This window comes from Blennius ocellaris, assembly GCF_963422515.1.
Source record: "Blennius ocellaris genome assembly, chromosome: 15".
Taxonomy (NCBI): Eukaryota; Metazoa; Chordata; class Actinopteri; order Blenniiformes; family Blenniidae; genus Blennius; species Blennius ocellaris.
In genome coordinates, this window is record NC_137664.1 from 25,453,095 (window position 1) to 25,468,293 (window position 15,199).

General features: G+C 42.4%; 1 protein-coding gene across 1 annotated transcript in view; it reads left to right on the forward strand.

The window, feature by feature from the left end:
- Window positions 1-14,121, forward strand: part of LOC308140535 (RING finger protein B) — a gene marked incomplete at both ends in the record, with an annotated part of 29,700 nt that extends 15,579 nt beyond the window's left edge. Inside the window, 14 exons of the mRNA XM_080510354.1 lie at window positions 1,368-1,456; window positions 1,531-1,677; window positions 1,781-1,832; window positions 2,016-2,116; window positions 3,589-3,674; window positions 5,242-5,323; window positions 5,402-5,487; window positions 5,579-5,666; window positions 8,183-8,231; window positions 8,377-8,467; window positions 9,127-9,227; window positions 9,419-9,503; window positions 11,965-12,069; window positions 14,017-14,121. Coding sequence (XP_080366480.1) covers window positions 1,368-1,456; window positions 1,531-1,677; window positions 1,781-1,832; window positions 2,016-2,116; window positions 3,589-3,674; window positions 5,242-5,323; window positions 5,402-5,487; window positions 5,579-5,666; window positions 8,183-8,231; window positions 8,377-8,467; window positions 9,127-9,227; window positions 9,419-9,503; window positions 11,965-12,069; window positions 14,017-14,121 — 1,267 coding nt within the window. The remainder of the gene's footprint in view (window positions 1-1,367; window positions 1,457-1,530; window positions 1,678-1,780; window positions 1,833-2,015; window positions 2,117-3,588; window positions 3,675-5,241; window positions 5,324-5,401; window positions 5,488-5,578; window positions 5,667-8,182; window positions 8,232-8,376; window positions 8,468-9,126; window positions 9,228-9,418; window positions 9,504-11,964; window positions 12,070-14,016) is intronic.
- Window positions 14,122-15,199: the final 1,078 nt, after the last annotated feature.

Below are 15,199 nucleotides of genomic sequence, written 5' to 3' on the forward strand. Positions count from 1 at the left end.
TTAGCAGAGACACACAGGAAGCAACGCTAAAGGCTAGCTTCTATTGTTCCATTGCTATCAGCACATGGTGGAGACCCAGGACAGACTTCCTGTTCTCTGATAACCTCCATTTGGAATGTAGTTTCTTGTGATCCGCCATCTTGTTTTGTAGTTCCATCACACGTCTCACACACACACTTCTTCCATATCGCTCTCTCTTTCTCTCTCCACACACACACACACCAAGCTGTATATAAATGTCGACCTCTTCTGTGTCAAGAACTCCAAAATCCTTCAAGCTTTACTGTTAATTCTGGTAATTGTAATTAATTTAACTATTAATTCAAATTCCTGATTAACTGTTTAGTATATCTTATGAGACTGATAGAACTGAATTGACTATCATTTCCTGTTAAGACAGGTGGAGCTCTGAGGTTCTGATACAGATCAGATTACATTTCAATAGCATAATTAATAACTATCTTTGATAATTATTATTCATTATCGATAGCCAACCATAACATAAATAGTGATCCATATGAGGTAAGAAAGCCCTGCAGTGTGATTCAGACTCTGTTCAGCAGGTCCTTAACTTCTTTATGAAGGGGCTTTAGGACAGACGTGTCGGTTTTTCGAACAGGACTTGTCATGGAGGGTTATGTGCCTTTTCAGAGATTGTATGCAGCCCACGTCGTCACCGTCATATGCGAATGCCTCACATTCCTCCTGCAACATTGGCTTTACAGCGACTTGTTGACTCTTTGTCAGGTACTGGAGATCCACTGGTGGATCCCATGATGTTGGTCTCTGCTTGTTCTCTTGTAGCTGTGTGTCACTTGGGTTTTGAGACTTAAATTCTGTATTGTTCATGTCTTTTTTTACTGGTTCAAGGTGTCCAATCACTTTGCAGCTCTCCAGATAAATGGGGTGGTCTGTCGTGTTAGTCACTAGGATGTGGCACTTAAGGTATTTTTCTCTTTGGAATTTGCACCATTTTTCTTTTGACCACTCAACAGTTGTCTGGAAATAACCGGGTATTCCCATAGCGCGTTTGATTAATTTCACTCCTCAAGCTGTTTTAATGGTGTACTTCAGTTGGTCTATTCTGGGCTTCGCCAAGCTCTTATTGAGGACACAGTCATAGCCTTAGCACCTGTGTCAGCACTTTTGGAAACTCTGCTGCTTTTGGTGTCCTTCAATGTGCATGTGGATCTTTCTCAGAAAATTCAGCCTTTAAGAAGGCACAGACTGACTTCATAGCGAGACAAATTTCTGGACAATCATGCAAAGGTTGTACTGCAACTTTGTCTCATTTTGCAAGAATAATGTATTAAAATCGTCTTTCATGATAGTAAATTTCACCTCGCTGTGGTGTCTTTCCTTCTGAGTGTGGTGAAAGGCAAACTGTATCTGTTCGGAGGAGCTTCCAGCTCGGATGCCACAGAATGTCTTCCAGGGGTCTTCAGCTTTGATATAGGTGAGGATGTCTGTCCCCAGGTTTTTCTTTGTTTTATTGTGCGTTTGCTGATATTGTTGTTCATTTCCTAACAGTGTCTTTAACCTGGGAATGCTTGGCCACAGGCGGTGTGGCTCTGAGAGTCCTCAGACACAGCTCTGTTGCAGTTGGAGACAACATCTTTGTTTATGGAGGGTCTGTGGGTGGGGAGCCAGCTGATGATCTCATGGTCTTCAACACAGGTTCAAAAAATGCAAATAATATTTACCTTTAAAAATACAAATCTGTTCATGAACATAAATGTTTGAATATTTAAAATCACACAAAGTTTCTGCTCTGTCTCAGTGTCTCTGACCTGGACACCAGTCAAAACAAGTGGATCACTTCCTCCTGCCCTGTGAGACACACTTTCACCTCAACTGAAGACTTCATGTTTTTTATGATGCTACTGAAAAAAGAATCATATCATATTAACAATTATCTTCAATAGAAAGGATTCAAGTATTGACGTTTTTGTCAAATGTCACACACACTATTGAAAATAATCAACGTCTTGTTTATTTTCTGCATGCGTGGATAGATGGGGTCACAGTTTTGCTCTGGTTGGAGATCAGGTGTTCATGTTCGGAGGTTTTGGAACTGGAGCAAACTTCTGCAAAGATCTCTTTGTTCTCAATACAGGTAAAAGCTCATTTAGCTCATGTTGAGCCAGCCAGAGCAGGCAAGGCCCTATTGTTTATTTTGTGTGCATTTTTTTCTTTGTTTCTTATTATACTGGTGTATAAATTAACCCAAATTTACCCCCTCGAAACATGCTCAAAAACTCACCAAAATTGGCACGCGAATCATGACTGGCCAGAAAATTAATAACATGTCAAAATGAACCGGAGTGCCAAAATCTGCCCTCCACGGCCCGTAGAAATGTTATGGAGACATCAAACCAAAATTCAGTTGATTGTTACATCAAGACCTAAAAATCACATGCTGACACTGACATAAATCCAACAGGAAATCTGCAATTTGCAAAATAAGATTTCATGCCACAAACACTATTTCCTCTGAAAGGTGATTAACATATCAGCTTCAAAACACTAATAAATGACAGAAGAGTCCTTCATGATGAAAAGTTTTGTATGACGCTGTAATAACTACAACAGTTTGGATTTTTATCATCCATTCAAATTCGAATCCCAAATTCAATTGTCTGCCTGCTCTCATTGAAATACAATGGGAAAAAAATGTCTGGGGCAGATAAAAACGCCTTCATGGAACATTTTGAACAAGCAGCCATTGTAGCTTTACCATGACTGCTGTTGACAAAACAAGCAGCTCAAAAGCGCGACAAGGACCTGCCAAACAAGACGATGTAACACATGTGGGATAACTCCATAAAACATGGCTGTTTTGGCAAGAGACAAAAATGGCGGCATCTGCTCTATTACAGAGATTTTAAGTTATAAGTTATAATGGCTCTAATGGGAGAAAATAATTGCATTTGCATGAAACTGAGCCCGCTCGAGTCTCCAGTCCAAGTCTGACTGCTTTGAAACCTACATTAACGAAAAGACAACAAATTTGACTAGAACAGTTTTAGGTTACTTCAGGAGCTTTAGCCCTCTGTATTTCTGTGGTTTTGTCTCTGCTGCCTTGCTCCAGGTCATGTGACTCAGTGCCACTTCAAATGAATCATCACTCGCCTGAGACTTCCAAAATAAAAGCCTGAAACTCCTTCAAAACAAAGTCCTTGTTTATTAAAAATGAAAGTTAATACCTTCAAAATGGACATTTATGGGTTAGCTAGGATACAATTTCACTGGCTTTCAAAAGAAAAGCCTAAAACACTTATACAATAAGTCGTTTTTTATTAAAAATGACAATCAAATTAGATGTCAAACAAATTTTAATCAATTCAACCTACATATGCTGGATTTCAAAATAAAAGCTCCAAACTCCTTCATAAAAGTTGTTATTTATTAATATTATTAATATATTCATTAATATTAATAATTTACAGCACCCTACCATTCCCGGGCATATTAACTGCATCGTTTTCAGTGTTTCTGCTACTGCAATGGAAACGCACTCATTTTATTAACGGATGAAACATTGTCGTGTAAACGGGGCCTCAGTCTGGAGTTTCTTTGACCTTGTAGAAAACCTGTTGTGGCAGAAATGGGAGGTGAAAGGAGAATCACCTGCGGCCTGCAGCGGACAATCATTGACCGCTCACCATGATAAGGTACACAGGTTCATCATTTAGATAGTTCTAGATTCTGCACCATCGGAGAATGTTCTATGGTGACCATAGCATTGTTGGTACTGATAACTTAATTATTAAAACTGAAGATAATGAGGATAAATGTAATTCAATGAATAGCATTGCTCATTGTGTGAGCTAAAAGGTATTTGGAGCCACCATGAACGAGATTTTCATTTGTAATATTTGCTAGTTAGCTGGTACTTAGCATACATAGCTTGAGGCTAAGGATCAGCGGTGTGGTTTTTCAACCTAGTCTCACGGCACTTCGTCAAATGGTCTCAAAATGTAATCTGTCTTTCATGTTCTGTGACACATTTGCCCCTTTTTTCATGTTACACTTTCAATTTCAAACTAATACATTTTAATTGGACTTATCTTTCATGTCTGGGTCACACTTTTTTCTCTATTAGACAACACATATGCTCTGATGTTTTTGTCTTGCTTTTTCAACAATAAGGCATTCATTTTACTGTATGGCCAGTCCACAGTAATGACGAGAAAATTCCCATCGCCAATTTTTTTTACTTGTGTTTTTTACAGGTGTTCACAAAATGTTAATGCTCGTCAGTGTGGACGCATACATCTTTATAGGAAACTTGATAGTCATTACTGTGGACTGGCCATACAGTAAAATTAGTTCATGCCTGATTGTTGGAAGAAAAGCAAGACAAAAAACACCAGAGCACATGTGTTGTCTACTAGAGGAAAAAGTGTGATCCAGACGCGAAAGATAAGTCCAACTGAAATGTATTAGATTGAAATTTGTTATGTGTATCTTGAAAAAAGGGGCAAATGTGTCACAGAACATGAATGATAGATTACGTTTCATGAACATTCCATGACCGTTTGACAAACTGCCGTAACACAGGACTGGGGATTTTGCATACTGTAATGCTGTTGTAAGATTTACAAGTTAATTTCTGTATTCACAATAATCTGTTTAAATCAATGTTCAGTATTTGTACAATTACTTTCATATTTGTGTTCTAATATTTCTAGATATGTATAAGTTAGAATGGTTCATTAAGCAGGTTGAATTCATCTGAAGTTTTAGTTACATTCATCTCAGTTAAAACCTTTTCTTAATGCTCATTGGACAGTGGAGACATGTGATTGATGACAGCGGGATGTCATCAGGAAGTGGTGGTGAAGTGGAGAAGGAAGTGTGAATGGAAGTAAAAGCGAATGCTCCAGACCAAATCTGTCTCCATCCTTCTGTGTACTTCTTTTAAGAGTGAGCCGACTACCACACATCCAACCCTCACTTGTTTATTTGATAGTGCATTACCGTCGCTTGTCCAGTCTGACCCCAACTGGTAGGAAAAGAGGCAGCGGCTGTCCTAATAGCCGTCAGACTGCGCAAATGAATGTAAATGTAAAGAATCTGTAATTGAGACCAAAATGGAGTAAAAAGAACATAAACATGTTCTGATATACAAAGAAACTTCCTTCGGATGATTTTTGGTTCTTTTTATTTTCTTTTTATTTCTCTAATAGGCCATCATGTCTCAAAGTAAATTCATGTCTTCATGCTTTGTCTTGTAAGGACATCTACTTCTTTGGTGGCAAAAGCACAAATGAAGACAGCCTGGTGACGTCTTCCAATGAAATCCATAAGCTCAGCGTTGGTGGGTGAAATTCATCGATAGACATTTACTTAGAAGAAGACTGAGAGAAAGAAATGACTCCTGTTCATTCCTGTCTAGCTAAGATGAAGTGGAAGCTCCCGCTCTACGTTGGCCTTCCTCCGGCCCGTCGACATGGACACACAGCCTTCATCCTCCACAGCCATGTCAGTAAGCAACAACCTTTACTGTAACATCACTGATTATTGTCATGCTTTATTATACACAAATACATATTTGTGTGTGTTTTGTTGGCAGCTCTATGTGTTTGGGGGGGAAAATGAAGAGCAGGATTTTAATGATCTGAAGTCGATGAAACTCATAAACCCCTCAGAGAGACAACCAGGTATGTCTTTAAATATGCAAAATCAGACTTTTGGTGCTATGGTGGCTTTACAATGTGTAACTGTTGTTTTCACTGGCCATGCTCAACTGTTTGGATGATGTTGGTTAGTAGGGTTGGAGAAGCTTTTGTCTGATTAAGTAAATACCCTCTCGCGCTCTGTTAAGGCCTCTCCACACTTTCCGCATCTGTGTCCGCACAGAGTACGTGTGATGTCAAGACTGTCATCAGACTAGACCCATGCGCGCAAGGGACTGGTCTGACCACATGCGGCCGACCACATGCAGCCTAGATTTTGTGACCACATGACCTGTGTACGCCAACTACGCATGCACCAAACCAACATAGCTCTCTGACTGACGGTGGTGTGTGGACAAATGGGCAAGCCCAGAAATGAAGCATGGACACGATCGTATGTGCAGCCTGCACACGGTCTGCAGACCACCACTACTATTGGCCCACCCATTTTAGGTCCAGCCCACCTATTGTGACCATGCTTTTGACCCAGGCCTATAGTGAGTCATGAGTGATTTTCATTCTCACAGTTCATCCAATAAGCAGCCTGAGGAAATCTTTGAGTGAAAGCTTCTCAGCCAATCAGCAGCTTCTACCACGCGTAGAACACAAAATCATTATCCGCCCCTTTACGCAGGGTCCGCTCTGCGGCCCAACTGAGTTCTGGCTCTCGAGATCCTCTGTCTTCCCATCTGCACAACCACAAATTAAAAACAAATGAAGATAGACACACGGCTCAGAACTCATGAAATGAAACCTAAACTATTTTAGGAAAGGTGAAAAATTCCAGGCAGCAAAAGTGGAGATATTTTCGGGATCGTTACCTTACAGAACTGCATGGAAGTAAGCCCAGACGAGCTTTGCAGAGAGCATGTGAAGCCTCCCCGGTACGCTGTCGTGACAACTCTACTGAGTCACTGTCCTCAGTGCCACAGACAAGTGCTGAAACAGAGACGAAGTGGAACCCAGTGTTTTTTGGGGGCTTAGTTTAACTGGCCCATCCAGTTTTCTAGAGGCCAACCCACAATCAAACTCCTGGTGCCGCTACTGCTGCAGACGCGCAATGTGGAAAGCATGGAGGGGGTTTTAGCGATCCATTCACTGGGTTCAAGCACACCGATCGGCTAACGTCTCAGTGGGCACTGTGTTTTATTACCTAAAGTGTGTGTGTGCGCGCGTGTGTGTGTGAGAGCAGCCTGAGGCTCTGCAGAAAGTCACCCCCCCCCCCCCCCCGAGGAGGCTGGGTTTAGTCGCGGTTTAACCAATTATGAATGACTGACATGAAATTAAACTAATCAGCATCATTTGATGTCTAAGAATTAAAGGAACTTTTAAATCACCCCTGGCTCAGTGATTGGCTTAAAGTTCATTCTGAATTGTTCTGGTGTTTCTACGAGATTTTGAGATGATGTTAACAAGCAGTGAGTCTCTGTCACATCTCTTCTAGTTGAAGGAGAAATGTGGCTGAGAAGCTGCAGGTCAGGTTCCTCTTTCTCAATTATTGTTATTTTTAAATTCACACAAACAGAAATGCATTCAGAATCTTGCAAATGTGTCCAGGTTTGTTAATGACTGAAGAGCTTAAAAAAGCACACAGTTTATTTTACAAATCTTATTTTGAAAGCATTACTCTAATAGGATTAGTCAGAGGACACAGGGGTTGACTGAAAATAATCCCGATATTTCTTTTTTCCTAAAGTCAGATTAACTGTCCCAGCCTCAAAACACATTTATTTTCTAAAAGGGACTTAATGAAGAATCTGCTTTTATTTGTTGACAAGCAAGTTAATCAAAGCGTCAACTTAATAAATGCTCTTTATTCAATAGCTGTTTACAAGTACAATAATCTTCACCACAAGGGGGCTCTCTCAATTTAAAAAAAAAGGCAAGATTGTTATAATGTGGGTTATAAACTGTATTTCAATTAAGATAACATTGGCTGAAAGTGAATAATAATGAAGCACCTCACCAGCCACCACTGTCTCCAACACTGAATATAAAAACTCAATTATACGGACAATAGAGACTTTGGTTGATGAAAGATGGATAGATTTTGTATATTTGTTTTGCCCTGACACTGTAACTGTGAAAACTGAAAAATTTCAATAAAAATTAAGTTTAAAAAAAACAAAAAACAAACTCAAAAACATGCACTGTGGGTCTCTGAGCAAGACCTTAACCAGTCATGCATCTATTTATTTATTTGCCATTTCTTTATTATGTAAACATTGTATATATAGTTTTTATTGTTTGCATATACAGTGGTCCCTCATTTATCACAGGAGTTACGTTCTAAAAACAACCCGCAATAAGCAAAATCCGTGAAGTAGTTCACTTTTTTTTTTAACAAGTATTATATATGTTTTAAGGCTGTAAAACCTCTCACCAGGGGTGGATACCCGGTGCATATCAGGACATGTAAAAACGTGTAAAACTATGAATCCTCTTATTTGTATGCACATTGTGACCCAGCTGGTCCTTTAATGACCTTTTTTTTCCCCTAGTGATGAAGGACATTTTGTCAGAGTTTGGTCTCCAGGGCTCTCGGCACAGGTCAGCAGCCTCTGCACACACCTGTGTTTCAGTTACTTGTGTGTGTCATTTCAGCTTCCTGCCATGCTGCCATCCTGCCATAAGTCTCATCTCTTAGCTCTGAGTTCTGACCTTTTGGTTTCATTCTGGTTTTCACTCTCAACAGTTTCACACCCACTAAAGTTCCCAACGTCCGGTACGAGCTGAGCGAGTCGCCCCCGTCCATCCAGTCCAGGAACGCAGGGGCTCATGGGCAGGTCACAAACCCAAACACTTCCTATTTTTCCCTTTTGTTTCAGTGACAACCTTGAGAAGTCTGAAGAAAAATAAGTGGAAACTCAGAATGCCATTATTAACTACATGTACTGGTGCACGTTACTGTGACTTCACAGCATGGATCTATTGCTCAGGCTACTTTGCTAGCTGTTAGCTTTCACTGCTGCGTCACTGATGTGTGGGATCCCTCTCAGTCTCATGTTGTGTCCTGCTACTTTTACCAAAACGACAACCTCAAGTCAAGCAGTCTGCAATATGTCATACCATTTGCTGGTTTTCCTACGGACCATGTGTATTTGATACCCATTCAAATTTATCAGTGTATTCTAAGTTGTAAATATCAATTTGTTTGATTTTTAGTTAGTTTTAGTACTTTGTTACAGTTTTGTCCTGACAGAACACAAAGCACTTAACACTATTTATACTGTTTATCACATTCATACACCAATGGGGTTCAGTGTCTTGCTCAAGGACACTCCTGCATGTGGAGATGGGAATTAAACCAGCCACCTTTCCGGAATGAGATATAACTGCTCTACCACCTGAGCCGCAGCCGCCCGTGATCAGCGTTGCTCATCAGTGGGCGATGCCTCAGGAAGTTCTTTCACAAAATGAGCTAATCTTGTATTTACTGCTGCAGGAATGTTCACACAGAGGCTTCAGTGCAGTTCGGGATCAGGCCATGAAAATGACCGAGACAGCTTTTTCTCTACTGGACCAGGAGTTCCAGAAACTGGATCGGTATGTCTTTGTTCCCTTTGTGCACTTGGGCGAATACGAACATGTCAACAGGAGTTACTTCAGTAAAACTGATGCAATCACTCTGAAAAACCACAGGCCTGAGGCTGAACTTACTAAATATTTCAATCTGCATATTTAAAATTCACATACTAATCAAAAAGTGAGTTTTATGGCTGATTTCTTTCTTCCAGTGAAAAGTCTGAGTTGTGTAAAGGTGCTGCTGCTCTGCAAAGAGAAAAAGAAGCTCATGAATCTCACGTACAACAGCAGCAACAGGTTGGTGTAAAGGAGAGCTTATTAGACATATTAAACCACACTGTATCCTACATTTCATCATCTTAAGATATTAATAGTAGCAGCTGTCAAGATACATATTCAAATCAAACCAGAACTGCTCTTGTGTGAATTAAAGGCTTTTGACTTGATTGACCTTTTATATACGACCCGCTGTTGTTGGATTTTGAAGCATATTGTATGATTTTACTTCACCACCATCTGTTTGCAGTCTTCGTGTGAACATATTTGAACTTTTCTGAAATATGTAAAGATGCCCACAGTATATCTGCAGTTATCTGCACACCTGCTTCCAGACAAACAGTAATACTCTCGAATCAAACAGCTCTTCTCCCACTAAGTATACATTTAATAACACATAGCCGTATCTCTTTAACTTTTCATGTTCCCTATTTGTTAAATGTGTTTCCTGTAGGAAGATTACTCCAACACAACATTGTTTCCATAGCGGGATAACACTTCTTATATTAAGGCTGATGCATCAATGCACACTACAGGATTGTTCAAATCTTCACAGATTCAGAGTCACAAACTTGATTATGACAAAAGACAGATGGCACAAGGTCTTCCTCTTCTGGCCTGATAGTGTGTGGTGTGACTGCGGAGCTTACCACAACTGATTTTTCAAGTCTTGCACAGTCAAATGTGACTTAAATGCAAAACATGGCATGGAGATGCAAACAAACATGTTGCCACAAATCAACCTCGGGCTGATATTACGACTCAGGATTTTCTCTTACCGAGGTAACTTCATTATTAATGCTGGGATTTCCAAACTGCAAAACAGATTCACTTCTTACTGGGATAAATCATCCCGAACCTCTGAATGTCTAACCTGCTCTGGAGCAGAGGATAAAAGCACCGTCTTATTTCTAGATTATCCCGATTGCTGCATGGATTGTCCCGCCCACTTGGAATACTCATGTGCAGCAGAGTGGAGAAAGAGTTCGGAATAATCTTTTTGACATAATGAAATAAATCCTGGTCACTGAGGCCTTGAAGGATGTTTTTGTTCTTGACTTGTTCCAAGTCTGTTTCACTCCACAAGGGTTGATCTGGAATAATGACTCAATATAATTGGAGTTAATAATAATGCTCACAATTATACAACTGCAGAAACATGAATTTATGGAACGCAGATCTACACTGCTGTCAAGCTGAGGGAACAATATTCCAACACAAAAACACACTGAAACAGAAACGACCTCAAAACAACTTGATAGAAAATATCAAGTAAAAGAAGAGCAGTGAGGAATAATAAATATAACTGAGTGATCACAGGTCCACTTATATTGTCCATTGAATTGATATTGTAGAATCTCATGAAGTCACATGAACAAGTTGGGAACTTTCTGGCTTTGGCTGCAGCAGCAGTGTTGCTTTCAGTCTGGTTGATTTTCATACTTTGACTCATGATTATCCTGTAGTGCGTGCCAGGCTTCAGACAGACACTGGGAGGGCATGAATAATGAAAACAACTACTTAAGCTGTAGTCATAAAATAATGACTTTTTTCTAATGTAATCTTTTAACGTCATAATCACTGCAAAGTTCAAAGTAAAATATTGAATTCAGTTTATTAGTGCCAACATGATGACAAAGTGCTAGCATGTGAAGATAACCTTTAGCTGTTCATGCAGTGAATACAGAAAATGTAATAGTGTTTGACATAGTAGTGCAGTGGTTTGCTCTGTTGTCTAACAGCAAGTTTACCTGGAGGTCTGGTTCAGACTCTCTATTTGCCTTTCCAATGTGTTTTGTCGCTAGTTGTTGATGGGAGGGTAAGTGATGTGTTTGTGTCAGAGCAGCTGAATAGCCAGAGTCACTGAGGAGTCAGAGCAACTGAGGAGTCTTAGTAGCTGAGGACTCTTATGAGCTGAAAGGTCAGAGTAACTGAGGAGTCTTCATAGCTGAAGAGTCAGAGTAGCTGAGGAGTCTTCATAGCTGAAGAGTCAGAGTAGCTGAGGAGTCAGAGCAGCTGAGGAGTGAGATGAGTCGGAGCAGCTGTGGAGTCAGAGATGTTGGAGCAGCTGTGGAGTCAGAGATGTTGGAGCAGCTGAGGAGTCAGAGATGTCGGAGTAGCTGAGGAGTCAGAGATGTCGGAGCAGCTGTGGAGTCCAAGGAGTAACAGCAGCTGAGGAGTCAGAGCAGGTGGGGAGTCTTATGAGCTGAAAGGTCAGAGTAGCTGAGGAGTCAGAGCAACTGAGGAGTCTTCATAGCTGAAGAGTCAGAGTAGCTGAGGAGTCAGAGTAGCTGAAGAGTCAGTGTAGCTGAGGACTCTGAGCAGCTGAGGAGTCAGAGCAGCTGAGGAGTCAGAGGAGTCGGAGCAGCTGAGGAGTCAGAGGAGTCGGGGCAGCTGTGGAGTCTGAGCAGCTGAGGGGTCTGAAGAGTCGGAGCGACCTGGCCAGCTTGTTCGCTGCCTTCAGTCTCTTGTGTGTCTGCAGGACTTCCAGGAGATGCTCAACAGGCATCGCTCTCAGAATGAGGCCTGGCTCCGGGCGAGAGCTGAGGAGAACGACATGGAGAGGAGGGAACTCTGCAGACTCAGGGTCAGTAACAGCACTCATGATCTTTAAATCTCAGGAGACATTTCTTCATCCAGCATCTCACTTTCACTCTTAAACCGAGGTTATCCTGCTCATCATTGAAGATTAGAAAATCATAAAATATTTGATACGAACTTTGTAACATCCAGAGTGAAACTACTGCTTTAGAGTACCAAACCAGCAGTAAAACTGTTTATTTTATTCCCCCGTCCCAATGGTCCACAGCCTTCATGGCCAAGAGAGACCTTTTGGCCACATTTTCACTAAATTAAATTTATGTTGCTGCAAAACATGTTTTACCTTTAAAATCAAGATAATTGAGCTCATAAAATTGCAAAACAAATGTATTTTATGTTTCATGGGTTGATGTTTCAAAACTACAATTCAAAAATATTTGCCTTTTTTTTTCTTTTTGGGACAATTTAGTAGAATTTGACATTTTACCATTCCTGAGTTGTTTTCATTCATTTAAATATGTTATGTAATTTTAGTATTTTAGTAATGTTGCGCAGAAATGTTGCCCAGGCCCCCACTACACCTCAATTTTAAACTGCACCTTAGACACACATTGCATCCACCTCTTCAAAACACAAATACACACCTCTACATCAATCAATCAATCAAGCTTTATTTATAAAGCACATTTAAAAAAACCAAAAGGTAACCAAAGTGCTGTACATCGAAAACATCAAATAAAATAAATAAAATAATTCAAAAGTTAATTCAAAAGCACAGAAGAGACAAGGCATAAAACATAGAAAACATGTAAAACAAACAAACAAACAAGCTTACTACAAGTTATACATGCATCCACATGGGTGCTCCAGGGCTCGGGGCTGGGGCCTTCTGTGTCCCGCAGGGTTGGTGGTGGTGGCACGGCCCTCAGGGTGTGGTAGGTGCCCCCCCGATCCCGGTGGTGGAGCCTGCCCGCTCGGCCTGGGGGTCCTGCTCCGGCTGGTCCCGGCTTGGCGGCTCGGGTCGGGGCCTGGGGCTCTGCGCCCTTCATCCTTCTCTTGTGGGCCCCTCTGGCCTGGGGGAGGTCTTCTCCGCACTCTGTCTGGTCCCTTCTGGGTTGGGGCATGGCTCGCTGGGGTGGTTTGCCGGGGCCTCCCCTGGGCTGTCGGGCCGCCGGGTGCCAAGGTGGCGGTGTCCGGGCCCAATGGCCTCAGGCCCCGGGGTGTCGCTGCAGGCCCCCCCACAATAGTTCCAACCACTCCCAGTAGACAAACCATTGTAGGGCCCGATATCCATGCTCTCCTTCAAGCAGTTCTCAATCCGAGAAGACAGGCTGCAAGAACAATGGGAAGGTAATAAAACAGCATGGGGGGAGGACAGCAACCTGTCATTCCCATTTTATTCCAGACATATCAATGGAAATCACTCCAGAATTGAAATTATTAATGTAAAATGTAAGTACTATAGCCACAGTAGTTTCCAATATACTTTCAACCAGAGTTATGACCTAATCAGTGTCCCGTCTTTACATTCAAGTCCTGAGTCAAGTCACAAGTGAAGTGTCCAGTCAAGACAGGCACATCCTGAGTCAAGCCCCTAGCAAGTCATTCAATACCGTCTCATGAAAACTAATGCAATCTTATTAGTTACACTGGTTATAATGTCATTCAATGATCAATTTTGGCCCAAATTCTGCTTGTGCAAAGATAATAATGTTCAATTTGACACAAGGTCAGCAGAGACTTTCACAACATTTGTTTGTTGGTTGTACTTTGAGTGGTGTAGAGTTGAAGGTGTTTCTATAATTTCACCTTCTCGTACATCTGAAAAAGAAAATCAAAGACAAAAACAAAAACTCGAACCAACAAATTGTAAATATAGCTAAAGTCTCTGTTGACTTTCGTGAAATTTGAAGGTTATTTTGAAATATATGACATTGGAGGAAGGTACCTAATGAAGTGGCTAATGAGTGAATGTGTGGTGGTTCGTCCTCAGGAGGAGGCACAGCAGGAGCAGGACAGGCTGAAGGAGGAGCAGAGCAACATCCAGAAACGCAGCGAACATCTTCTGTCCATCATGCAGCAGTTCAAAGGGATGTGAGAGGGAGGGTGGGGGGGGTGGGGGGGGGGAGAGAAAGAGGGATGAAGGTCATGGGTAGCAGACAGGACCCAATTGCAGGACTCCGAGGCAGGCTGAGTTCAATCAAGTCTTTATCACAATGACTGTACAGACCGACGTGAGATGCAGGTTGCTCCTCAACCTGAGGTGCACAACAGACCTGGACTCCAGACAGCAAACAGGACGGGTGAGACATCAGTGACAAAAGCCCCGTCTCCACCGCACAAAAAGTGCCGGCCTAGACCGGTCTAAACCGCTCCGGTTCGCGTGTCACGACAGGAATGCGGTTTAAACCACTCCAAAGGCCACCGCTTTTCCGCTCCCCTTCCGTTGGGGTACCAGGACCATGGAACGGGTCTGAGGTTGAGCTGCTGTCTGCTGATTGGTCAGTGATTTACGACACGCCCTCAATATTTTAATGTGTCGGCTGGACGAAGCCTCTGTCAGTGTGGTCACTTTGCTCTGGTGGTTTTTATTTTCCTTTTCTTTTATTTCCTGCTCAACTTTAGTGTTTGTGGTGAAACAGCGACTTGAGGCAGGGGGAGACCGGGGGGAGGGACTTTGCATCGCGTTGGAGCTTCCTGTTAGCAGCATAGCGCTCGCCGTGGCGCTGATGTGCGTCCGTGACACCGGAGTCTGGAGCTTTCGTCTCCGGCGCTGACCGCGCTTCGGCAGCTCCGCTTCCCAGAGGTGGTCAGCGTTCTGTTCAGCCGCGGTCAGTGGCGCTATCTCGCGGGGACGGACCGCGGAAGCCATGAAAAGGAGCTCGGAGCTCGGCGCCTCCGTGTTCCGGCGCTGAGCTGCCGGACCGCGATCAGCGCCGGAGTGGAGAACCTCCTGCGTTTGAGCAGAAAGCTCAGACTCCCGTGTCTGTGCCTCAGCCAACCGGGGGGAACGCTCCGGCCACTTGCCCCACACCCGAGCGCTCGAGTGCGGGAAACATCGCCCCAAGTCCCCGGCAAGTGGTCGAGCGACTCGCTCTCTCAAAACAAACACGGAAGTTGCGGCTGCAGCTCTCCGCTGCAAAAAATTACTGCTGCAAAAAGTAACTTTTTTTTTT